General features: G+C 38.1%; 1 protein-coding gene across 1 annotated transcript; it reads left to right on the top strand.

Moving 5' to 3' along the window:
• The first annotated feature begins 6,587 nt into the window (after positions 1–6,587).
• Positions 6,588–13,289, top strand: LOC137707529 (ABC transporter B family member 11-like). Its single transcript, XM_068446413.1, has 13 exons — positions 6,588–6,777; positions 7,310–7,710; positions 8,156–8,210; positions 8,300–8,475; positions 8,592–8,813; positions 8,922–9,160; positions 9,319–9,844; positions 9,934–10,207; positions 10,528–11,411; positions 11,517–11,783; positions 11,920–12,183; positions 12,319–12,612; positions 12,691–13,289. The coding sequence occupies exons 2-13, from the start codon at positions 7,381–7,383 to the stop codon at positions 13,045–13,047; spliced, it is 3,888 nt and encodes a 1,295-aa protein (XP_068302514.1). The 5' UTR covers positions 6,588–6,777; positions 7,310–7,380; the 3' UTR covers positions 13,048–13,289.
• The last annotated feature ends 14,460 nt before the right edge of the window (positions 13,290–27,749 follow it).

Here is a 27,749-nt window from a genome sequence, read left to right as displayed (position 1 = left end):
TTTAACTTGTTAATCACCTCATGCACAGTATGACATGTGTAAAGTTTATCGCAAAAAGCATAAGTATCAGTTGGGGTGGGTTAGGATATATAAACTCTTATTTTTCTCTGTATTTACTCAATGTGGGATATTTAAATTGAACACACCCCTTCACGTGGGACCCAATTAATGGGTCACACGCGGCAAATCCACACATGGCAAGTGGAGCCAATGAGACTCACCTAACAAGCAGGGTCAAGGAACCCACTATCATCACTCGGGACCAAGGAGACACCCATTACATGACAGTACGGACCCCGGCCTTTGGCTCTAATACCATTTTGAAACCCGAAAAGTTCCATAACTTTATTAGAAATATTTATTTAGAGTTTTAGATGCCAATTTTATTGGTGATTAACGGTGCAGCGTGAAGGCTTGAGGTGGTGCCTGTTTTTTTTCATATTAATGCAAAACATGGAACCTGGAGGTGGCAAGGGTGGATATGGATATATGTTTAAGTGCTTAATCACTTATATTTTTTTATGTGTGTGATTATAGGTTTGATGAATAAGCAGTATAGGTTGCTTAGTCTTCATAAAAAAAGTGGCTGCGTGGAAGGCCTTTAGGACACCGAAACCATCCAATTGGAACTAAGTTGATGCTGGCTTCCTTAACCTATAAATAGGAGCAAACGTTCCTGTTTAATATTGTGCAGCGGAATTGGCTAGTTTGCATGCAATGCATGCAACGTGCTAAGGCCTTTATATTATAATATATGTGTGTGTGTGTGTGTTTAGCTAGAGAGAGAAAAAGAAATAAAAAGAGGGAGCTACGGTTCGATATATGGGAATCGGTAGAAGGCTTGTTGATGAGTATATATACATCTATGTGGAATTGTTCATGGAGCACTGTAGTGTTGGGGCATCCCAGGGATAAATGTAAGGCACAAGGGAACATTAGGGCATAATGGCTGATTTAAGAGTCGCGTGGTGAGCTACATATTTGTAATATCCCATATTTAAAAAAATGGTTATATATATATGTGTATGTGGGTAATTATTTTTTTACGTAATGATTTTATTAGATTTATTTTATGCAAGAACCTACTTGCAATATGTAAAATAGTTTCAATGTAAAATCCTTTTTGCTACAAATTATTTCAAAAACTAGCTAGTATTATTTTATGTTCATATGTAATTAGAGATATTTTTAGTTTGAATTGGAGAAGGAGATTATGATGAGTTTGGCTTGATATTTTTACCAAATAAGAGTGAGTTGGCAAGTTTGTAATCATTAGGAATCTAAGAGTTAAATGTTTGGTGATGATTGATCCCCTCCAAAATTGGAGAGGTGGGATTCATAATCCTCAGACTTTGAACGTGGTTTTGAGTATTTGTCCACATGCATGGGAATGATTGCTTCCACTTACAAGATGTCCAAGTGTTGCAACACAAAGTGAAACGTGTCCTTAAGGCTTAATGGAGGATTCCATTTCTTCATCCATAAAAGCAGGGGGAGGAGGGAAATGGGGGAAGAATCAACACACACCACCAACAACAACACACAGGGAAAAAGAAACAAAACCTCATCTTCTTCATGGACCACTCTCCCCCCACCATCCTTTCCTTTTCTTTTACCTTATGTAAAGGCTCTAGGCCATCTTCAATGCCTTTTTGTTTTGTTTTTTTTTTTTTTTTTTTTGTAAATCTCTCTTACATAGTGAAAAATATTAATGCATATGCAACCCTAGTGGACGTAGCCAAATTGGTGAACCACTTAAATCTCCGTGTTCCTTTGTCTAATTGCAATAAATTTGAGTTGGCAAACCATTTAAACACTGAGTTATTAAATACAAACATAATGGTAACATATTGCTTATCATTTACATTAAAGATTATTATTTTGTTAATATTATGATTATATTACTCTTGTTACTAATCAATTTGATTTATGTTGAAGCTTATAGGCTTGTTAAAGAAAATGTGAGGCGTCGGGTGCAGGGCTTGAATATACAAATTGATTGATTATAAAATAATGAAATCTTGTATATGACATGCGTCGGGGGAAGGGCTTGAATTCGAATATACAATTGGGTGTCAAGGGAAGTGCCTGTTTAATAAAGTGGAAACTGAGAGTTTAATTATAAAAATTAGGTTAAGGGATGAGCGGGAGTTAAATCATATTCTAAGGTATTCGGAGCCAAGTGGTATAATAGGGAGTGAGTACATCCATGCATCTCATGAGTGTGTGTGTGTGTGTGTGTGTTTCATGCATTCAAAAGAATTGTTACAATATAATTATTACTTTGTTGGTAGTTTTTGTTGTGAATTAATTTGTGTACTATTTTATTTCCACTGCGTATTTGATAAATTTTTATGAAAGATTTTGTTGATGGTGTAATCGTTATAATTTTTTTTTTCACCATATCTTGGTTGTAAAATTTATTTCTATAGCTAAGATATGACTCACACCCTAACTTGTGAATGGTCTTTATTCGTGGGTCGGGGCGTGACAATATTATGGAGGATAACCAACACGTGAAGGGACGATGTGATATGGCATGATACATCATAAAGACTTGATATGATTATACGATGTTATAGTGTGAGTAAAACAACACACTAGACTAACATATTACATATTATACTTACTGGGCGATGGTGGTTGTCGCTCACCCCTCACCCCTCACCTTTTATTTTACAGATGAATTATTTGGCAACACAGGTGATAGACTAGATGAGGTTGTGTTAGACGAGGAATTTAAGGCTTTTATTTTTATACACCCTGTAAACATTTTGGAGTTATTTTTATAAGAGAAGTTGTTAGTACTCTTATTTTTACTTTTACCCATGCATCGTGCGCATGGTCGATTTTTTTACACGACTCCGACTCCGGAGCGTGATAACCATGTCAAATTATTAGAAAGACGGGTCAAATGTCCACTTTCAACAATACCGATACTTGTTAATTGCTACCTGCATAATCCGACAAGTGTGGGTTTTATTACAAAAGGCTTTGGTACTAGTGGGAGTGAAGTAATGATATTTTAACTATTGTTTTTTGTCTTTCTCGATGTGGGATATTTCCACACGTCCCCTTATGTGTGACCCAATTAGTGGGTCACACGTAAAAGATTCACACATCGACAATCATGTGGAGGCAAGGAGACTTACCTAGCACGCAAGGCCAAGGGACCCACCATCATCGCACGGCTGGCCTATGCATTACATGGCAAAACATGTCCGCTCTCTCACTCTGATACCATGTCAAATTATCAGAGAGATGGGCCAAAAGCCCACTTCCAACAACTACGATATTGTCCTCAACTTGTTAATCACTCCATGCACAGTACGAACGTGTGAGGTTTTATACAAAAGGCCTCGATATCAGTTGGAGTGGAGTTGTGATATATAAACTATTCTTTTTCTCTATCTTTGCCCAATGTGGGATATTTGAACACACCCCCTCACATGGACCCAGATCAATACGCAGTTGAGTAGGTCGATCACGAACGCTACCCCATAGAACACGGACATATGAGTTGATACCATTACTATCTATAGAAAGATATCGAGTGTGAATCTATAGGGTCACACGTGGAGATTCACATATCGGCAACAATGTAGAGCCAATGAGAGTCACCCAACAGGTGGGGCCAAGGGAGAAACCATCATCGCACATGGCTAAGGAGACCCACCTCATCACGTGGCAATACAAGCCAGCTCCCTGACTTTGATACCATGTCAAATTATCAGAGAGACGGGCCAAAGGCGACTGCCAACAACACTGATATATATTATCCCCAACATGTTAATTATCACTTGCACAGTCCAACATGTATAAGGTTTTTATCACAAAAGGCATCATTATTAGCTACAGTGGAGTTAGGATATTTAAACTCTCTGTTTTGTTGTCTTTGCCCAATGTGGGATATTTCAACACCTACCACCAGAGACTTACTTTACTACTTGCAAAGTCTGCACCACACCAATAGAACATAGCGGTTTGTCTAACATGCCTTGCAACCTCACCTCCCAGCTACCTGGGATGAGTTCCTTCTATAAATAGCCAAGTCGAACAAGTAGATCGGTAATCGACACTTATTACTTAGCATTTTCTCTGTTCTAGCTTCCCTCAAATTATTTCCGACTCAAGCATCAGAGGCCCCTTGGCAAATATCCTCCCCCTTTTCTCCAATGTTCGTCAATTAAGCTAAGTTTGATTTCGTCAATCCAGCATTCGATGGAATTTGCATCCATGCTACCCGCCTTGTGAAAGTGGAGGTAATATGTATAACAAAAGGCTTGGGCATAAAGAAAAAAACAAAACAAAATGGAAGGGCCTAAGAACACTTTTAGACGGGCGAAGAATTTGTCCGAATATATGAGTTATTTAGGAAGGCCCTTATCACCATCATCCATCACTGGATGATTATAATTTGAAAAATAAAATATATTTCCTTGAGCTTAATCAACCAAAATTTTGCTTTATACAAAAGATTCTTGAAATAGTTATTTGACTTTGTTTAGTTGTTGTTTTAACTTTTCTTCAACGGGAGAGGATAAGTCAAGGGATCTAGCTTCTCTGTCCTCCTAGTTCTCACACGCTCTTGTCTTCTTTTATTTGTGCGGTCACGATTAAGACATGTCAACATTTTTTATCACTATCACATTTTGTTTATTATCTCTATAAAAAAAATTAATATAAAATATTGACGTGACTTAACCGTGATCGCACAAAATAAAAGAAGATAAGAATATGAAAACTGAAAGGATAGAGAAGCCTGATCCTAATTCAAAAGTAGCTAAAAGCTCGCAGTCAGCGAAAGAGGTTGATTAATATAAATCTTAAAAGAAACTTTTGTATAATCAACCCAGCTTAGCTCAGCCATGACGTGGTATAATATTTATTTGATATCTTCACTAACTTTATATTGAGGATGGCGTCCCACTGCCGTACTCTAAATTACGGAGGTGGTTAGTAATCTTAATAATCTATCTGTCCACCCAGCCAATACATTACACATGGAGTTGATGAACCAGACTTGCTTGTCTCACCTCATGTCACTTATCAATGGATTACAAGTCTAGGCCTAAGAGACTCTGTATCAACAAGCTTTAAGGTGCTACACTTGCAATTTTTCATATCATCAACTAGTGGATTATTCTAGCTTAGTTTCTTCTATAGAAATAATTAGTAGAATCTAACATATCAAACAATGTCTTAATGTCGTCGTAAACACTACTAAGAGTAAAAATCGTGCCAAATTACCACCTTGACTAATCTTTTAATGTGAATATGGTATTAAATTAGAAAATTGATTTTGGGGCCACTTTCGGTGGCCTTCTTTTATTGAAAGGTCAGAGTTTTTATTTTCCTAGAGTATTGGATGAAAGTGTTTCTCCCTAAAATATAATATTATGAAGAATTTTTATGTTAAAAGCTGAAGAAAATAGTGGAATACTATTCTATGTCGTTAAGAATTTAGGACCTGTTTGATATTTTATTAATAAAAAATTATTATTTTTCAAAACATTTCTCAAGAATGGCCTAAAATTTGAACACAATTTTTAGTTCAAAAAGTTAAATTCAAGTATAATATTAAGGGATGTGATATCCACATACCTTTTTTTACTTCTCACACATCCTTCTAATTTTTGGCCGTCAGGTTGGATGAATTGAAAAAGATTAACAGACATAAATTAACAAAGGATGTGTGAGAAGTAAAATGAGATGTGTGGATAACACATCCCAATATCAAACAAGCCTATAAAACATCCTAAAATTTTTGGAATGTACTACATAATTAGAAAGAATGACTTCAAAATGAGATACGTTTCATTTGACAAAACTTTCAAATGACATTTTTCAGAGTCATACATTTTGCAAAGTCTAAATACAGTGCTTCAGTTGAATACATCCTGAAGTAGTTTCCTTGCTAATGCCATCATCGGAATGAAGAAATGTCGTTTTATCTTTCTTGTTAGAACAAAAGATACTTTGTTTATTGGTGAATGCATGGTGGTTGTTGGAGACTTATGACTCAGAAAATATAAAAAGGATTTTCCTTCTAGATGCTAACTACTGTAGATTTGACATTTCTATCCACATGCCCACGTCACAATGGCCCTATTCTCCTTTCTCAATATGAATGAGCGAAAAAAATTAGGATTTCATTACAAAAATAAGTGGCAATATATAAATTTGAAAAGTAGCTAAACGTTTTATAAGCACTTATAAAATTTGTATTTTCATTAATGTGAGATTCTTTTAGAATAATACTATTCATACCATGTTTTTGTACCATATTTTTATACCATCTTAGATGACATCTGATGTGGATAGCCTTATCATTTGAAAAATTTGCAAAACCCAAGGAAATGAAGGAGAAAAACTCATCGTACACCACAATCATCATTTAATTAATTAGTTTTTCTTAATTATTAGTTTATTAAATAATGAATTAAATTTAAAAATATAATTAATTCAAATGATATGACTGTTTACATCAAATACCACATAAGATGATACAAAAATATGATACAATAACATGCTATGAATAGCATTACTCATTCACATGAGTGAATATTCATAATAGCAGTCGCAAAGGTTGAAAAGGCTTTCATGAATAATATTAATAATATTAACAATTATAATTCTTGCGCGATAAGTAATACCAAACCGCTCTAGCACAGAGTGCATTTATATAAATATCTGCAATTAGTCAGAACAAGCACCCCACAAATACAGAAAGCTGGTGAGTGCCGGCGGATTCTTCAAGCTCAAGATACCCTTTTGGTAAGTATCTCATTTCTTGCTCTGTGTTTCTGTGATTCGGCATGTCATATGGGTTCTCTTCTGTTCTGTACTAAGTTGTGATGCTGCTTAATTACTTTCTTTTACTGCTCCATATGTTTTGGTGTTGTATTGGGTTTCTCGAGTTGCAGAGATTCGAATCTGATTCCGTCAGTTGCTCAATAATGTTGCAGTCTTTTTTATTTTATTGGGACCCAATCACTTGATAAAACATCTTTACAGTATCAATCTCCTCCTAGTTTTTCTTTCTCTGGGGTCGTTTTGTTTTCCTGCCTTGGCCTGCGGGCGAGGTGATGTATTGTTGTTAGACTTGTCTGCTTGTCACCTTGGAATAGAAGACTAGTATGTAGTGTTCTTTTTTTTTTTTTTTTTATATATATAAAGATTTAGGTTTTGTTTCTTTTTTCGTTTTAAAATCTGAAGCCTGCTTGCAGATATGGAAGTAGTTTTCTGCTAGCAGATCTTTAGCTGGCTTGGCTTGTAAGTTGACGATAACAGGCCTGTGCTTGTGCAGGTGTAGATTGAGGTATAACAACTCAGGAGTAAAACACCTCAATACTGAGATAAGTTCTTGGGGTTGGTAACATGGCCGAGGAAAATGGCCTGGGTGGCGCTATACCTCAAAAGCGTGAGGATACCACTTCAGGAAACCAAGTAGAAGAGAAAAACACCGGCACGGACGGGGCTCATCGAGGCTCAGACAAGAGCGGCGGAAATGAGAAAGTTGAAAAAGTTGCATTTTCAAGGCTATTCTCATTTGCAGATAAGACTGATATTATCTTGATGCTCGTTGGCACAATCGGTGCCATTGGGAATGGCTTGTGCATGCCCCTTATGACCATATTATTTGGGGACTTGGTCAATGCCTTTGGAAATAATCAAAACAATTCAGATGTAGTTAGTGTTGTTTCCAAGGTAATTTTATGCTGCACAAGCCGAGTGTTAATCTTCTATCTTTGTTGAAAAATCGAGTTGAACTTTTAATTGAGTTTTGAACTACTTTTACGAGGTGAAATATTAGAGTTCCACAAGTTCAAATCAATTTATTGAGCTCAGGTTTTATGTTCAATTATTCATTCAATTACGAGTTGGACTTCTAATTAAGTTTTGAACTACTTTTATGAGTTTAAATATTAAAGTTCCAAAATTCAAATCATTTTAATGAGCTCAGGTTTTTATTTTATTTATTTACTTATTTTTTATGTTCATTTATTCTTAGAGGATTTTTTTTTTTTTTTTCTTATCAGAAAATTTTAGGGGATTCATTTGATAATTATAACATGTTCTCTTCCTCTATTGATTCATTAAGTTGTTAACTTAAACATGTTGTTAATCACTTGCTTATCCTGGTACTCCGTAGGTCTCTCTAAAATTTGTGTATTTGGCGATCGGGGCAGGTGTGGCAGCAACTCTTCGTAAGTACAAACGTTTTTAACGCATACGTAGAGAGATTCATTCATATATCAAGCATTTGAACTGATACAGCTGTATTTCTTGTTCACAGAGGTCGCTTGCTGGATGGTAACAGGGGAAAGACAAGCTGCAAGGATAAGGGGTTTGTATTTGGAAACAATTTTGAGACAAGACGTTGCCTTCTTCGATTTGGAAACAAACACTGGAGAGGTCATTGGGAGAATGTCTGGAGACACAGTTCTCATACAAGATGCCATGGGCGAGAAGGTACTGAGCTGGCTGCACAATTGCACCCGTAAATTCACCCAGGGAGAATAAAAACTTTGAAATTTGTTATTCTTTTTATGTAACTAAAGGTCATATTCGTGCACTTGTTCATGCAGGTTGGAAAATTTTTGCAACTACTTTCAACATTCATAGGAGGGTTTATAATAGCATTTATCAAAGGGTGGCTTCTTACCGTTGTCATGTTATCCTCGATTCCTCTGCTCGTGGCAGCTGGTGCAACTATGTCAATCGTTATAACCAAGATGGCATCCCATGGACAAAGTGCTTATGCAAAAGCCGCAAATGTTGTTGAACAGACGATAGGCTCCATCAGAACCGTATGTCACATTAGCCTTGCAACTATTGAAATAATTACGTTTATTTTATTTTATTTTTTTATTTTCTTTTACCAAGAGTATGATGTTTGTCATCTGGTTTCTATGTAGGTTGCATCCTTTACTGGAGAGAAGCAAGCTATAACAAGTTACAAAAAATATCTTGTGGATGCTTACAAATCAAGCGTTTATGAAGGTACTGCTGCTGGAGCAGGTTTTGGCATCGTTATGCTAGTTGTGTTCTGCACTTATGCCTTGGCGATATGGTTTGGTTCAAGATTGGTAAGGAATAATGGATATTCTGGGGGTGCCGTGCTGAATGTGATTGTTGCTGTTTTGACTGGATCCATGTAAGCGCCATTTTTTGTTTCTTTTTCTTTTTCTTTTTCTTTTTCGTGTTTGATGTAAATACTCGTACGCACATGCAGGTATACGTGAGTGCCTCTTATTGGTTTTTTTTTTTCCTCCTCTTTTTATTTAACTTAATTAACTATTTTGGATGAGTTAGGTCTCTGGGGCAAGCATCACCGTGCTTGAGTGCATTCGCTGCTGGTCAAGCTGCAGCATTTAAGATGTTTGAGACTATCAGTAGGAAACCAGAGATTGATGCTTCTGACGAAAAAGGAAAGATTTTGGATGACATTCGTGGAGATATAGAGCTGAGAGATGTTTATTTCAGTTATCCAGCCAGACCAAATGAACCAATATTCGACGGGTTCTCTCTTCATATATCTAGTGGCACCACTGCGGCTTTGGTTGGACAAAGTGGAAGTGGGAAGTCAACAGTCATCAGTCTGATAGAGAGATTTTATGATCCACGAGCTGGTGAAGTTTTGATAGATGGCATAAACCTAAAAGAATTTCAGGTGAAATGGATTCGGAGTAAAATTGGTCTTGTCAGCCAGGAACCTGTACTGTTTGCATCCAGCATAAAGGACAATATTGCCTATGGAAAGGATGGTGCTACCATTGAAGAGATAAAAGCAGCATCTGAACTTGCAAACGCCTCCAAATTTATTGATAAATTGCCTCAGGTTCCAACTAATTCTATCTAATTGTAGTTTATATTATATGTGTGATCTTAAGAATATTAGTTCATTGGACTTTAATTATTCCTGGTCAGGGAGTTGACACCATGGTCGGTGATCATGGAACTCAGCTATCTGGTGGGCAGAAGCAGAGAATTGCTATAGCAAGAGCAATTTTGAAAGATCCACGAATTTTACTTTTGGATGAAGCTACAAGTGCACTTGATGCAGAATCTGAGAGGATAGTTCAAGAAGCATTGGATCGGATTATGGTCAACAGAACTACTGTTATTGTTGCTCATCGTTTGAGCACAGTGAGGAACGCAGATACGATTGCTGTCATTCATAAGGGAAAGCTGGTTGAAAAAGGTATTCTACCTGATAAAGCTAGCACATTCATTTTATTCTTGCATATGGAACCATAGAAAGCATATGTTTCCCAATTCCCGCCCCCTGATCAGCCATGCATTCAACAATAGACATATATCCATTGCTTTCTTCTACTATAATGCGTTGCTTTTTCCACAAAAATCTATTATAATGTCCAATGTCCAGGCATAGTGATTGTACTTCTGGCAGAATTTTGGATTACTCCGAGCTGCAATTGATTGTTAGATCCCAGGTTCCTGCCTGTTTGTCACGTGTATAGGTAGACATATTAGTTAATCGTATCTTTGTCCATTGATCAGGCTCGCACTCATACTTACTCAAGGATCCTGAAGGAGCATACTCTCAACTTGTACGCTTGCAAGAAGTAAACAAGGGTTCAGAACAAATAGGAGAAGCTCAAGACAAATCTGAAATAACTACCGAATCTTTTAGAAAGTCGAGTCAAAGAGTGTCGTTAGCAAGATCCATAAGTCTGAATTCCTCTGTAGGAAATAGCAGCCGACATTCATTTTCAGTCGCCTTTGGTTTACCCACAGGACTTGGTAGCAATCGTGACACTACATTGGCAGAACCAGAGACTGCTGCCCTGGCATCAAAGCCACGTCCAAAGGTCTCTCTCCGCCGCCTCGCTGCCCTCAACAAGCCCGAGATTCCAGCGCTTCTTCTTGGAAGCTTAGCTGCAATCGCTAATGGTGTCATACTTCCCATTTTTGGTGTGCTTATTTCCAGGGTAATAAAGACTTTCTACGAACCACCTCGTCAACAAAAGAAAGATTCAGAGTTTTGGGCAATAATGTTTATGACCCTTGGTCTGATATCATTTCTGGTAATCCCAGTACGAGGATACTTCTTTTCGGTTGCTGGTAGTAAGTTAATTGAACGTATCAGATTGATGTGTTTTGAGAGAGTGGTTCACATGGAAGTTGGGTGGTTTGATGAGCCTGAGAACTCAAGTGGTTCAGTTGGTGCGAGGCTCTCAGCAGATGCAGCATCAGTGCGGGCCCTAGTTGGAGATGCGCTAGCTGAGATAGTTAATAGCATTGCGACCGGAATTGCGGGTTTGATCATTGCTTTTATTGCATCCTGGCAGCTGGCATTCATTGTTCTCGCATTGATTCCTATGATCGGATTTGGTGCTTATGTTCAAACAAAGTTCATGAAAGGATTCAGTGGAGATGCAAAGGTATGATTAAAATCTCCCTGATTTAGTAGCACATTTCAAACTTGTAATTTCAAATTATTTCTTTCTGTTGAGGTCTCATAAAGATGTATAATTAAATGGTTGCAGATGATGTATGAGGAAGCAAGCCAAGTTGCTAATGACGCAGTTGGGAGCATACGAACAGTTGCTTCTTTCTGTGCTGAAAAGAAGGTAATGGAACTATACAGAAGGAAATGTGAAGGCCCAAGAGCGGAAGGGAAAAGACAAGGCGTGATCAGTGGAATAGGATTTGGGATATCTTACTTCTTTCTGTTTTGTGTCTACGCAACCAGCTTCTACGCGGGAGCTAAACTCGTCAAGGCTGGCAAAACAAAATTTGCCGACGTTTTCCAAGTAATTATTCCCTCTCCATATGTATCTACCAGTTCTTTTCAGAAAGTGATGAAAACATACATACGAAATCAAAGTGATATATACATTCACACCTAGGTGTATGTAGCTGATTTTAAGATGTGTATTTGGTTTGCAGGTTTTCTTTGCTTTGACCATGGCAGCCACGGGAATCTCTAATATGAGCAGTTTTGGCTCTGATTCTAGTAAAGCCAGGAATGCTGCTGCTTCCATATTTGCAATAATAGACAGGAAGTCAAAGATAGACCCTAGTGACGAGTCTGGCATAAAATTGGATAGCGTAAAGGGAGATATTGAGCTTCACCATGTAAGCTTTAAATATCCCTCTCGGCCAGATATACAGATTTTCCAAGACCTCAGTTTAACTATCCATTCTGGCAAGGTAAATATTTCGTCAATTGAACAGTATTTGTGTTCTTTTGTTATTTATTTATAATTTTACTTATAACTTCATGACATACTGATGAACCTCAAGACTTGATATAATGTTTTTTGTATTGGTGAATATGTTTTGCAGACAGTTGCCCTGGTTGGAGAAAGTGGGAGTGGAAAATCGACAGTAGTAGCATTGTTGCAACGATTTTATGATCCAGATTCAGGTCATATCACACTTGATGGAACTGAACTTGGAAAATTCCACTTGAAATGGTTGAGGCAGCAGATGGGGCTTGTGGGGCAAGAACCTGTTTTATTTAACGACACAATCCGGGCCAACATTGCATATGGAAAGGATGGTGATGCAAGTGAGGCAGAAATCATAGCTGCATCGGAGTTGGCCAATGCACACAAATTCATTAGTAGCTTGAATCAGGTTAGAACATTTAATAAATTCTTTTTAGGATAGTTTATAACAAGATTGTTTCAGAACTAATCCAAATGCAATGTGCAGGGGTATGACACCGTAGTAGGAGAACGAGGGATACAATTATCTGGCGGGCAGAAGCAACGCGTAGCCATTGCGCGTGCAATAATCAAGAGCCCCCAGATATTACTGTTGGATGAAGCTACAAGTGCACTTGATGCTGAATCTGAGAGAGTGGTTCAAGATGCATTAGACAGGGTGATGGTAAACCGGACCACAGTAGTTGTTGCTCATCGACTATCGACAATCAAGAATGCAGATGAGATCGCGGTGGTTAAAAACGGAGTGATCGTAGAAAAAGGCAAGCATGATAAGTTGATCAAAATTACAGATGGATTTTATGCATCCTTGGTCGCTCTGCACATGAGCGCTCCAAATGCATGAGCTTCTTTCTTGTACACTTTTCTTTGTTTCAACCAAAGACTAAAGAGAAAACTGGCATTGCCACATATCCAAATAGGCAAATATTACAGAAATGCTAATGGTTCTATATTTCACATTCTTTTTTTCTTCTTTTTTCCTTTCTATTTACTTCTTGTATGTACTATTGTTATTTCTAGAGAATGCATAAAAAGTATTTTTAAGCCATAGACGACGGCCTTTGTTTGTTCGTGAGCCTGTTTGAAAAGAAAAGATACCACAAGTTTTTAAGATTATTTCAGTTCTTTTTGAAAAAATAATTCATCTCAAATTCTCTCATTACATTTTGAGAGGAATTTCAAGTTAGTTCGACAAATGCAACATGTTCACCGAGAAGCAAACTTTGTTATTGATGTTCTACCAATGACTTGTGACTTTTCTTAATAAAGAAAATACGATATATTCATTCATGAAAGGGAAATACTATTGGAAAATTTTATTTTAAATTGAAGTAAATTATTTTAGTTGAATAAAATTATATTTGATGGGGTAATGACTATTCATGAATAAGGTTGCGATTCTTCAATTTAACGGAAAGGGTGCAACGTTTACCTTTTAATTGAAATGCAACCATATGAAGAGTCACTTTTGTAAGACCATCTCCAATGGTTGAGCTAAAAGCCAAATATTTTAGCCCGGAAAATTTAGCTTTTAGCCCAGAAACAACTTTTCTGTTCCAACCGTTCTAGCCTAAAATTTTAGCTCAGGATTATTAAAGAATGAACTTAGGCTATTTTTTTTATTAAATTATTATTATTTTTAAATAAATATGTAGACTATCGTAAATTAATTTTATGAACATTTTAATCTAAAAAAATTTAAATTCCGATAGATATTGGGTGGAGTCCACTCCGATTTCTGGGCTAAATTTTGGGGGGAATTTGGCATTGGTTTAGCATTTAGCCCAAATTTTCCCCTTGGGTTGGAGTGGGTTTGAAAGGAAATTTTGAGGGGTAATTTGGCTTTTAGCTCACAATTGGAGTTGGTCTAAGACTTTGTGTATTATGTGGTTTGTTGTGGCCGGCTATTTCGTTCTAATTGAATGCATGAAGTCTTGTAGGAAAAGGTTTGGGTTTAGTTTCAACTCGATAAGGACTGGAATGTGGTTAATGAACCAGTGAATACACTCATTAGAGGACAAGGATTGCTTGTCAGTTTTCCAAATGGATTCTAATAAGAGAGACAAGAAGATGCCTATGAATATGATGGCCTCTGCTCTCACAAAACCGCGCTCTCTTAGTGAACCCAAACCCTATTGTCAATTGAGCATATACGAGTTCTGACAGAGGGGGTGTGATATCTACACACCCCATTTTACTTCTCACATACCTTTTGAATTTTCGGCCGTCGGATCGGATGAATTGAAGAAGATCAACAGACAGAAATTATCAAGGCGTGTGTGAGAAGTAAAATAAGGTGTGTGGATAGCACACCCCTTGATAGAGAGGAGAAGAACTATCATTGGAGTTTTTGTTATGGCTTCATCTTCTTCAAGTGATGTAGGTACTATTCTTGGTTGTTACATCGGCTTAGGGCTGTTTATAGAGACTTCATAGTGTCCTCATAGTGCTCTCATAGTGCCATATAAAGCTTCTGTAGTGCTCTTGTATAGCTGTTCTAGATTTTTTATTAGTCTCGTGATTTATTAACTTTAACTTGATCTCTCAATTGGGCATGTTTATTTTTGCATGTGATATCAGAGACAAGCAACTGATTTTCATGATATTGCAAGCACTGCAGCTAAAGTATAGTCAACTCAAGGTGTCTTACAACACTCAAAACAACAACTGGACTATGGATGAACTCATTGCTCAATGCGTTCAGGAGAAAAACAGACAAACAAAGAAGTGGTAATGTGAACTTGGTGCAAGCTGCAGTGGCAAGAAAGAGACCAATGGTGCTTCTAGTAAGGGTTCTAAGTCTTCTAAAAACCCTTCTAAATCTGCCAAAACTACTGAATCATCTAAGACATCTAACAATCTCGTGAAAATAAAGACAAAACCAAACTCAAATATTTATGGTGCAAAGCCAAAGGTCACTTTAAGAATAAAGTGTTTAAGGACTGGCTTAAGAGTAAAGGCAAAACAGATATCTATGTGTGTGTGGAGTGTAATCTGATTGAAATTCCTGCAAAGTCATGGTGTTTTGGTTCTGGCTATTTTGTTCACATAACAAATATATTGCATGGTTTTGAAAAAGGAAAGCTAACTGGTCAAAATACTTACAATGTTTTTGTTGGGAGGGAACTAAGTTTGTAGTGGAGACTGTGAAACTGAAACCTCTTGTGGTTTTGTTTTACAATTGAATAATGTGCTTTATGTGCCTAAAATCACAAGAAGTTTGATTTTAGCCTAGAAAATGGTTAAAAATGGTTTTGTTTTTCTTGATGATGATAAGTCTACTAAAAATTTTCAAAGAACAAGCTTGATTTTGTTTTCTTGAAGTGTTTCGTTGGTTGAGGAATCTTGGCAACTAAGTTGCACACCTGTTTAAATGAATCACATGCTTTAACTGCAACCACCAAGAGAATGCATAATGAAGACACTTATATGTTGTGGCACAAAATCTTGGTCATATTTCAAAAGAAAGGATTTTAAAGTTGTCAAAAATGGATCTCATTCCCAAACTTGTTTTTTATACCAAGTCTAAAAGGAAAATTGACTAACCCAAGGAAATTTGATGCTAAAAGGAGTCAAAGTTTATTAAAAATTACACACACTGATGTTTGTGGTCCTTTTCCAACTAAAACCATTTGTGGAAGCTGGAAACATTAATTTTCAATTATTACTTGCTGGATCAAAGTGTAAAAAGTTGATTCTTTTCAAATAATAATCCACGGTTATTGTTACTCCTATATAATTCTTTTGTGAATTTGATTTAACTTTCTCATAGGGGAGGAGAGTATTTTAACAGGTACACTATAGTTGAAGGTTCCCTTTGCTATTTTTCTTGAGCAGCAAGACATAAAGCCTAATGACAATTAAGCACAAAAGGGAGCGTTTGTTTCACCTCCTTAGGAGGGACTGGCTTGGACTAGCTTAAGTAGGACTATAATACTGCGTTTGCCATGTCCTTAGACTAAAATAAGTGGGACTCGCCTCGACTGTGAGACCCTTCAGGGTTCGCTAAAGCAATCTATCTAATCCTAAGCTTTCGCTTGGTATTAAGGGGGACTAGAAAGGAAGGACGACATCAATTCCCAAGTTTTGATCACTGACATCCAGTCCCCGCTTCTTCTACGGCGCCGTCACTAAGGCGTCGCAATGCTTGCTCTTTCGTGGCCCAAGTCCCGGGGTGGGGGGGGGGGACAACTGCAGCTCGCAGCCGAAGCGACGCCATTGTCGGTGGATGTTACAGCCAAAATCAGCGTGTCGATGGAGAACTTGCCGAGCTACGAGCCGAGAAGCGAATTTTGAGTCCTCAGTTGAAAAATCGCATTGAATTTGAAGAACTCAAATGAGCGACAAGTCTTCAAGCTCTGTGGAAATTTCAGTGTTTTCTCTCTCTTTTCTAGAAAGCGGATGTTTGGCTTCCTATTGCCCTGAGAAATTTGCAGGTTGGGTTGGATATTAACTTGGGGAAAACGAAAAGGGGTTGAGTTTTTTGGGCATATTTGATAGTTTGAGGGGGGAGGGGAGAGAGAGAGAGAGGAGTGGAAGGGTAATTTGGAAAATGAGGAAAGATTGAAAATCAATGGAAAGATGAGTTTGAAAGTTCAAAAAATCAATGTGATTTTTATCTGGGTTCTTCCAATTCATATGAGTGCTAATTCAATAGAAAGTTGAGTTCCCAATTGAAAAATTCGAAGGCTTTTCAACTGGGCTTTTGGGTTCCATTGATTTATTGGAAAGTTTTGTTTTTGTGTTGAGAGAATGTAAAATTTGGTTGCTAGGTTTAGTTGGATTTTGCAGAAAATTTTGATGTTGGGTTCAATTTCTTTGCATTAGAAAATTCTGGAGAAAGTTTTGTTAACAAAAGCCTTTTTTTCCTTTTTGTCATTAATTCTGCTTCTTAGCCCGACTCTGCACCAAACACTTCATTAAGTCAATCCAGCTTAGTCTAGTCTAAGCCAGTCCAACTTAGTTTATAAAGCTAGTCCAGTCCGAGATAGTCTGGTGCAATAAATGCACCCTAACAATTTTGATAGAGGGGAGAAGGATTGTCATTAGAGTTTTTCTATGGCTTCATCTTCTTCAAGTTCTGCAGATATGATTCTTGGTTATCATCATCTTTGTGGCTTAGGGCTGTTAGAGAGACTTCATATTGTCCTCATAGTGCTCTTATAGTTCCATATAGAACTTCTGTAGTGCTTTTGTGGAGTCGTTCTTGTTACTGTTCATTTTTAACAAAAAAATCACATTTTTACGTTCCTTTGATACTATTCAGTACACCTTTATTTATTATTTTTCATTAAAACTAAAATTTTTATTTTAACTTTTTGTTCGTTTTTTTTTTTTTTTTTTTTTTGGGTCTCGTGATTTGTGAACTTCATCTTGATTTCTCGATTGGGCATGTTTATTCTTACAACTTTCACATCTATATAAAGGTGTTACCAGAGTCATTGGCCAACTAATTATTTGACTCATACAAGCTTATATGAGTCATATCATACTTAATGAGCCTTTACGATTTGGATTGCTACTATAGCAAGGAGGTGTTGTATCATGAGATCGGAGATAAGTGCTCATCAACTACGAATACCGTAGTAGGATGTAAACTTATCTTAGAAAAAGAAAACCAAATTCTTGACTCCACCGTTGATTTCAGGTTTTTCTAATCCAGTTTTACGTGCGGTAACATTGTGTTTTATTTATCAATAAGTTGGAAATTTAATTGCATGAATATTTCTTGTATTATATGTGATTAATACAGCAAATAAACCTATTCCAAAAATGAGCACATAGACCCTATTTTCCCAACACACAAGATTTAATACAAATAAAGAGCATTATCCCAAGAGGAGGGTACTTGCAAATAATATTTGAAACCAAATGTTGCAAGAAACTGAAAGAGATGGAAGGATCCACATAAGTCAACAGTTCTAGTACTACAAGATCCTATTAGAGATCTAAGCACTCAAAAACCAGTGAGATATGGAAAGGCCAAGCTCGTATTTGGACACTGCATAGAAAGACGTCATGACTCCAAATCACCTTATGATTCTGAAGCACCATGTAATAGTAGATCCAACAAAACTAAACCAACTCACCTCAATTACTACAATGACACACCAATATATCAAACCTCAAATGACCAAACTCGCATATTGTGAGACTTACAAAACTCGCCTAAAACAAGACTACCACACTTGCATATGGTAAGGCCAGACAACTCATAAATTTTGTGAAATTATTGGGCATTTTTTCGTTGTGGAACTCAACTCACTTTTACCTAAAACAAAAATAACCTTTTTTATTCTTCTGTGGGATCGTTTTGTTTACGTGTGGTTGCATTTTTTTCTACTTTTCTATCAAAAGAAAGAGAAACAGAAATACTTATCGGAAGGGTGTTTGCTTGTAAAAGTAGTTAATTTCGTAGCCTATGGAATCAAATGGTCAGATTCTCTTATTGTATCCTTGTCTGCTTGTGATCGACATTCGAGTAAATTAACATCAAACCTATGATCTTGGGATACAAGACAAGTATGTAGTGTTGAGTTTTTTTCAAGCTCTAGAATTTGAACCTTTGCCGTTATAGCATTTAAAGTTGATATACCAGTTAAAGTTGATATAGCAAAGGTTTCTAGTACTTTCAATCGCACCTTTTTATTGCCGGTGCTTTCTAAATTTGGTTTCTCGGTTGCTTTTCTGCCTAGTTGAGGAGGCTTCATCAACCGATCTGAGTCAGCTTCAACTTGATGGGCTCACTAATCCAATTTTTTCTCCAAGAGGTTGTATTCCTCCTTCTAATGTACTTTATGTAGATGATCTATTCATTTTTTGCAGAAGTGATGGTGTCACTCTGCGTTATCTGCAAGGTTTCTTAGATAGATATAGTAAAGCCTCTGGTCAATTTATCAATAAGCATAAAAGTACTTTCTACTTGGACTCTACTTCAAGGCATCGCAAAGTTGTGGTCAAGTGCTGCCTGGGGTTCAAAGAAGGCAAATTAACATTTGTTTATTTAGGAGTTCCCATTTTTTGTGGAGGAGGTGTCATCTTCGAGCATTGACAGATGAAGCTAAAGCTAAGTTAACAGGTTGGGAGGGGCAACTTTTAACTATGGTAGGAAGAGTTCAACTTATTCTGTCAGTTTTTTCAGAGTATGCTTTTGCATAGTTTTTTTTATTTATTAGTGGCCTTCTTTCTTATTGAGATCTCTTTCACGATGTGCTCGCAACTTTATATGGTCTGGTGACGTGAACTCAAAGAAGATTGTCACAATTCCTTGGTCTCAAATTTGTGCGCCAAAAAATGAGGGTGGTTTGGGATTAAGTGATCTTTTCTCTCTAAATACTATGACTCTCTCAAAGCTTGGATGGGTTGTTATTACTTCTGATTCTCTATGGAGTGTATTTTTTAGAGCTATTTCAGCTACATGGGCGCTTGTACTCTTCCTGCTACAAGCCATCTTCTATATGGCCTGGTATTAAACCCATTCTTCATATCTTATTTCAGAATTGTCGATGGGCGATTGAGAATGGCTCTAGTACTTCTCTTTGGATTGATAAGTGGTTGGATATGCTTACTGTGGAGGTCGTTGGTGCTACTGAGCTTTGCAGATGCCACTTCCAATGGATGAGGAAGATGACATGTTAATTTGGGAAGCTTCTAAATGTGGAGTTTTTTTCGTTTTCTGATGGCTATGAAATTGTTCGTCATCGATTTCCTATTAAAAGTTGGGCTTCCATTATTTGGCATGCTTTCATTCCACCTCGGCATTCTATTTTAGTTTGGAAATTTCTTTTCAATAAGCTCCCAGCAGAGGATCAACTTCAGCTACACGGCATTCCTCTGATTCCAATATGACAACTATGTTACAATAATTCGGAGTCCATACAAGGTACGTGCGTGGTTTTGGCTCGCTAGTCAATTTGGCACTATTCTTCTGCTTACGGGTTCCTTCTCGGATTTATGACTTACCTTCGTATCAAAGCAGTTTTCTCCACAACTTAGTAATGTTTGGCTAGCATCAGGATTTATCTTATTAATCACTATTTGAAAGATGCGTAACAAAGTGATGTTTGAAAGTAAGTCTTCTTCCTTTTCACGCCTTTGTCGTTCTTCTTTTGCTTGGATTAGACAGGTTGGAGTTTTTACTCCTGGTCATGTACGTGGTATAAGCAACTTTTAATCTCTTTTGGAATCCCAGTTGAGTCTTGTAAAACTCCATCTATAGTTCCTGTTATCTGGCACCCATCATTCCCTTGGGTGAAAGTGAATACGAATAGGCTTGCTAACGATAACCCAGATCCTGCAACTTGTGGTGGAGTTTTTCGAGATTCTACGGGATATTTTCTTGATGGTTTCTACTTGAGCTTGGAGAATCATACGTCTTTCTATACAGAACTTCATGCCGTCATCCTTGCTATCAAATTACCTCATGCACGATATTTTATGGCTTGAAAGTGAGTCTTCCAATGTGGTATATGGGTGGGCATGGCCGGACTCAAATTTGGAGAAACCGGACATTTTTGTAAAACTGTAGTGCACATCATTTTTACTTCTTACCCATTTTTTTAATTCTTAACCGTTGAATTGTATGAATTAAAGAATATTAGAGAAATAAATTAATAAATGATGTGTGAGATAAAAAAAATGTGTATATACCGCACCCCATTTTTAAAAATGCAATTTTTTGGATCCTTCAACATATAATATGTCACCATGGTCAAGTCCATCACCATATTCCATCAGTTTATGGATACCAGATATTCCAAAAATCAAAACTACACAAAAAGCACTAAATTATGGATACCATATTTCATCAGATTATAGAAATTCCAAATTAGATTTCTGGGTTTTCATTTTTCACAAATTTTGCTACAAATTTGGAAAAAAATTATAAAGAAATCAAGATGGTGGAGTGGTGGACCGGGGGAATTGGAGAATCAATTTTCCAGAACGATGGTTTACCTTGGGATTTGCATGATAGATGGAGAGGTGAACCGTTGTTCTCGACAGCGAGGATGGGTGGTGGACCTGGAGATCGTTGCAACATGTGATGCCGTGTGATCACTGGGGTGGAGAAACAGGGGAAGGGAATTTGGGAGGAGACGATGGTGATAGTGACTCGGTCACTGGGTGATACGGTGGAGTGCTCAATGGATTCAGTTGATTCTGCCGAGGGCTTGGGGGAATGAATTTGGGAGTCGGGGACTGAAAGTCTTGCTCTGAAATAGGGGTGGGCAAACCCTATATGCGTTTCAACTTTGGGATTTGATAATTTCGTAGGATGAAATCCTGTCCGTTATTTTGGTGGAATGAGTTTCCTCTTTGTGAAGATTTCGGAGATTCTCTAATCACGTCCGTTAATCATATATTATACGGTAAAAAATCATTATAAATTTTTTATTTAAAATTGAACATAGGTCGGATAATGTACGATAAACGAAGGTGATTAAAAGATATCGGGATCCTCTGTGAGGATCTAGAGAGGATCCTCATTCATTTTGTGGCCCTTAAGATATGGACCTGCCCCACCTTGTAAATACTCTCAGCCCGCCCCGCTTTTCCCAATTTCGTATCTCCCAAGGGTACCCATCATTACCCGCGTGTCTAGGACATGTTTGCCCACTCCTAGTGTAGTATTTTGCTTTGCTTCTAATTTTCTTTTTCCTCAGTCGCTGCGGACTCATTGGAGAAACTATATTTCTCGGTCACATATGATTTTTCGTTGCACTTATACATTTTGAGAAGGGAATGCAGTTGTGGACAAATTAGCGAATTTAGAGCTCTTCTCATCTTCTTTTGTTTGGCATGTTGATCCTCCTCTTGAGATTCTTCCTTTTTTGCAATCAGATTTCATAGGCATGTTGGCTTACAGGTTTATCTCTTCTTCTTGATGTGTCATTTTTTTTTTTACCTAATCCTTTTAGTTTTATTTTGGAGGGGGTTGATCCTATGTATTGAACTATCTGATTTGAATTGTTATTCATTTTCCTTATTTGAAAGCCTTATGGGAAGGCATACTTATACACAATAAGATCAAAGCTTTTCACCAATGCCACATGAGGAGAAAGCTTTACACCGATGCCACATGCAGCAATCGGATGTAACAATAATAAAAAGCACAGCTATATTAAACTATCCTCCTTGCTGTCCAGATGCAACAGCACAGCAACCACATGCAACAGACTATCCTCCTTGCTGTCCAGATGCAACAGCACATCAACCACATGCAACAGCACAGCAACCGCATGCAACATTCCTTTCCAGAAATGCATTCCAATAACTAGGATTCTGTACTGCATGTGGAGCATCAAATCATGGAGTGGATGAAACGGCAGATTGACTTAGGTTAACAGCCCCCCGCAAGCGAACAGGTGGGGGAACAACTGGAAGCTTGGAGACAAGAAACTTAAATCGTGAAGAAGAGAGGCCTTTAGTAAAAATGTCAGCAAGCTGGTCTTGAGAACACACATAACTTACTACAAGCTGTTGTCGAACCACCTTTTCACGAACATAATGGTAGTCGACCTCCAGATGCTTAGTGCGCGAGTGGAAGACTGGATTGGACGCCAGGGCAATTGAGGAAATGTTGTCACACCAAATTGTTGGTGGAACCAAATTTAAATGAAGATCTTTGTAGAGAGACCTTAACCATGATAATTCTGCAGCAGTATAAGCTAACTGGCGATACTCCGCTTCTGCACTCGAACGTGAAACGGTCTTCTGCTTCTTTGAACTCCAGGAGACAAGATTAGAACCCAAATAAACACAGAAACCACCTGTAGAATGACGAGTATCAGGGTTGCCAGCGTAATCTGCATCCGAATAAGCTGTCAACGTAGCAGTTCCTGGTTGATACAGTAAGCCATGATTATATGTAGTCTTTAGATACCGAAGAATTCTCTTGACTGCCATCCAGTGTGTGTTTTTCGGGGAATGCATAAACTGGCACACTTGATTCACAGCGTAGGACAGATCAGGTCGTGTGATGGTGAGGTACTGGAGCGCCCCCACAACAGTGCGATACATCTCTGGTTTGACGTAAGGATCGCCAATATGAGCACTCAATTTCTGACCATACGACACAGGAGTAGAAATAGGTTTGGCATCTGTGAATTTTGTGCGAGTGAGGAGATCCAGTGCATATTTAGACTGACAAAGATGCATGGCATTACCATTATACTTCACTTCAATGCCTAAGAAATAACTGAGTGGTCCCAAATCTTTCATTAGAAACAAACTACCAAGTTTCTGAATCAAATGAGCAACCTGGCTTGGATTGTTCCCTGTTATAAGAATGTCGTCGACATAAATTAACAGAATAATATATACACCCTGCCTATCAAACACAAAAAGGCTGTAATCACACGTAGATTCCTCAAACCCTAGTTGAAACAAGAAATCAGAGAACCTCTGAAACCAAGCCCTAGGCGCTTGTTTGAGACCATAAAGAGATCGATGTAGCTTACATACATGATGAGGAAACTGGTTGTCAATGAAGCCTGATGGTTGTCTCATGTAAACATGTTCATTTAAGTATCCATGCAAAAACGCATTCTGCACATCAAGTTGGCGTACAGGCCACTTCTTTGACACAGCAAGACTCAACACGAGTCGAATGGTGCTATGCTTTACCACAGGGCTGAAAGTTTCGGTGTAATCCACACCAGCTTTCTGATGAAAACCATTGGCAACTAATCGAGCTTTATGACGCTCAAGAGTGCCATCAGCGTGATGTTTAATTTTAAACACCCATTTGTTGGGTAGCACATTCATTGTAGATTTGTACGGAACTAAGCTCCAAGTTCCATTTCTTTGTACTGCATTAAACTCCTGCGCCATAGCTTCTGTCCACACCTGATGTTTGACTGCTTGACTGAAACAGGTAGGCTCAACAAGAGAGTTATCAAGTGCAACATGCATTGCATATTTTGGATTTGGTTTGAGAACCCCTAATTTAGACCGTGTAGTCATAGAATGTCCAGTATCACTAGGGACAGTGGGTTGCACACGATGTTCAGTTACTAAAGCTTGCTCATTTGATGATAGTGAGGGTCCTATAGATAGGTTAGGGTCTAAAGGTTGGTTGAGCTGGGATACAGGTTCAACCATGGATGGTGGAGTAGTGGGTAATGGAAAGTTAGGTAAGATATGAGGGAAAAAATTGTTACCTTGTTCGTCGACACTGTCAGAAGGAGATGTGAGTCCCTTAAAAGGGAATGTGTCCCCGTCGAATAGAACATGGCGAGACAAATAAACTCGTCTTGTGGTCATGTCCAAGCATCTGTATCCTTGATGGTTCAAAGAATATCCAAGAAAAACACAGGACTTTGATTTTGGTTGTAACTTGTTTTGCGTGTATGGTGTTAGCCATGGAAAGCAACGGCAACCAAACACCTTCAAAAACTCATAATTGGGTTTTTTTTGAAATAATTTCTCAAACGGAGATGTATCAAATAATACACGAGTAGGTAATCGGTTTATTAGATATGTGGCAGTTGAGCATGCATCAAACCAAAACGTAGTTGATATGAAAGACTGAGCAAGCATAACCATGGCAGTTTCGACAATATGTCGATGTTTTCGTTCAGCTAAACCATTTTGTTCAGGATGTTTAGGGCAAGAAAAGCGTTGAGAAATACCATGAATATCAAGAAACCTTTGAAAAGAATGATTCTTATATTCACCACCTTCATCACATTGAAGAGTTTTTATGGATTGGTTAAACATATTTTCAACTTTGGCTTTAAACTTCACAAATATCGGAAAAACTTCAGATTTTTGTTTCAAGGGAAAAATCCATGAATATCGTGAATAATCATCCACAAACAACAAATAATAACGAAAACCTTCGTTAGAAGGAATTGAAGAACACCACACATCTGAATGAATAAGTTGCAAAGGAAATTGAGACCTAGACTCGGACAATTGGAAAGGTAATTTAGTACTTTTACCTAGAGGACATGACTCACAAAAGCGTACATCAGAGGTACCATGAATTGGTACCAATTTTTTTGAAATTAAAAACTTGATTATTGGTTTTGCAGGATGGCCAAGACGTGCATGCCACTTTTGAACTGACACTCGAACTCCCACACATGCAGTAACAGAATGCTTGAGACAGCCACTGCCATTTGGAAATGGGTACAACCCATTCTCACATCTCCCTCGGAAAAGCGTCTTCCGTGTCTTGATGTCCTTTACAAGGAAAACATGGGGAAAAATGAGTAAGTAACAATCATTATCTAGGGTAAACTGATGAGCAGAAAGGATATTAGTGGAGGCAGTTGGGCAATGAAGAATGTCACGTAAAACAAATGAGCAAGATTTAGTTTGAAGTTTACTGGAACCATAATGTGCAATTGAGATGCCCGTGTGATTACCTACACCTCCTACTCCTTCATTCCCATGATACTCTTTGGGATTAGCCAGATTCTGAAAGTCAGGAGTAATGTGTGCATTGGCTCCTGTGTCTAGGAGCCAAGAACCATTCTGCTGTTTGTTAAGAGTAATTGGTGAAGAAGTCATGGCCGAGAGTCGTTTGGCCGGAATTCGTCCTTCAAAGGCAGTGTTCATGCGCTGGTAGCAATCCAACGCAGGATGACCTGGTTTACCACATATCTGACAGACAATTCTATCACCACAAGAAACAAACCTTTCGCCAGTACCTTGATTATTCTGCGAAGCATTGTAATGGCGAGGATTGGGACCTCGTTGAGCACCACCACGATGTGAGTAGTTCCCGCGTCCACCACCACGAGAACGACCACCCCCACGTCCTCGAGAAGCCACGAAGGCATTAACAGTGGCTCCTTCAACCAACGGAACATTGTGTTCCACCATTCTCCTTTCTGTTGTCAGCAGCAAGGATTCAAGGGCAGGATAAGTGATAGGGTTGTCACGAGCTTGTGCTGCGCTCACAGTTATCTCATACGCTGGTCCAAGATTATTCAGCACAATCTGGACCAGTTCATCATCACTCACAGGTTGCCCAGCAAGAGCAAGATTGTCAGCAATGGCATTCATGTGATCAAGGTAATCCGCCACAGAGAGATCACCTTTTTTGGTCTGCAACAATTCATTCCTTAGAAACAAAATACGATTCTGAGACGTGGATGCATACCTTTGCTCCAAAGCTTCCCAAGTAGCTCGAGCAGTTCTTTTGCTTGCCACCACAGACAAGACAGACGCAGTCAGGGATCCATTAATCCAGCTAAGGATCATTTGATCCTGTTGCACCCACGTTGTGTACGCAGGATTCACGGTTGTCAAACCAGCAACATGTTTTGGGGGACACACCAAGGTGCCATCAACATACCCCATCAAGTCCCGGCTTTTTAAAATAGGGAGAATTTGAGCCAACCACAGTGGGTAGTTGGTTCTATCAAGTTTGATATTGATGATAATGGAAAAAGGTTGAAAGGTGGTGGTTTGGGGGTTAGGGTTGATAGCAGGGACATTGTTTCCAGCCATGGAAGCGATGATGGACAGAAAAAAAAAAAACAACAGGTTAGGATCTTTGTCGTTAGACAAAAAAGGCTCTAGATACCATATTGAACTATCTGATTTGAATTGTCATTCATTTTCCTTATTTGAAAGCCTTATGGGAAGGCATACTTATACACAATAAGATCAAAGCTTTTCACCAATGCCACATGAGGAGAAAGCTTTACACCGATGCCACATGCAGCAATCGGATGTAACAATAATAAAAAGCACAGCTATATTAAACTATCTTCCTTGCTGTCCAGATGCAACAGCACAGCAACCACATGCAACAGACTATCCTCCTTGCTGTCCAGATGCAACAGCACAGCAACCACATGCAACAGCACAGCAACCACATGCAACATTCCTTTCCAGAAATGCATTCCAATAACTAGGATTCTGTACTGCATGTGGAGCATCAAATCATGGAGTGGATGAAACGGCAGATTGACTTGGGTTAACACCTATGTCCCATCCCCTCTTCTTCTTTTTTGTATTTTCTTTGCCGAGATGGATAAGGTTTATATCTCACTCCCCTCTTTTTCTTGTTTATTTTTTTTCATGAAGAGTAAGGTTTATGTTCTTCCTCTCTTTTCCTATTGTCTTTTTTTAGAGGGATAAAATTTATGTCCCCCTGACTAGATGTAACTTTTATCGTTATTGTTGGCTCTTGATACCATGAAAAGATCTCTCAACTCAATGAATGAGCAAGTCTACTGATCATTAATATTTGTAGGAGTACAAAAGCAATCCGTGTAGAAGAATAATACAGAAACATAATTACAACCAGAACTAGACTAAACTAGAACTAGAAATAGGACAGGCTTGGATTATTCTTCAGCACCAGGCGTGTCCACATTGGAGTTGGGTTGTTCTTCAGCAATTAGACTCAGACTCGGTTTATCATCTTTTATTTTGTCTAATGAATAGTTGAGGAAAGAGATGTGCCGAGTCAATTCCCCTACTATACTTTTTAGAGCTGGTTTGGTATTGTTGTGCTTTGAAAAAAAACTGCTTCTGGTGTGCTGTAAGAATAAGCAGTTGTGAAATAAAGCAGCATAGTGTTTG

This window comes from Pyrus communis, chromosome 11, assembly GCF_963583255.1.
Source record: "Pyrus communis chromosome 11, drPyrComm1.1, whole genome shotgun sequence".
NCBI classification, from domain to species: Eukaryota; Viridiplantae; Streptophyta; class Magnoliopsida; order Rosales; family Rosaceae; genus Pyrus; species Pyrus communis.
Note: the sequence above shows the minus strand (reverse complement) of the source record. Positions and strands in the feature narration are given on the sequence as shown.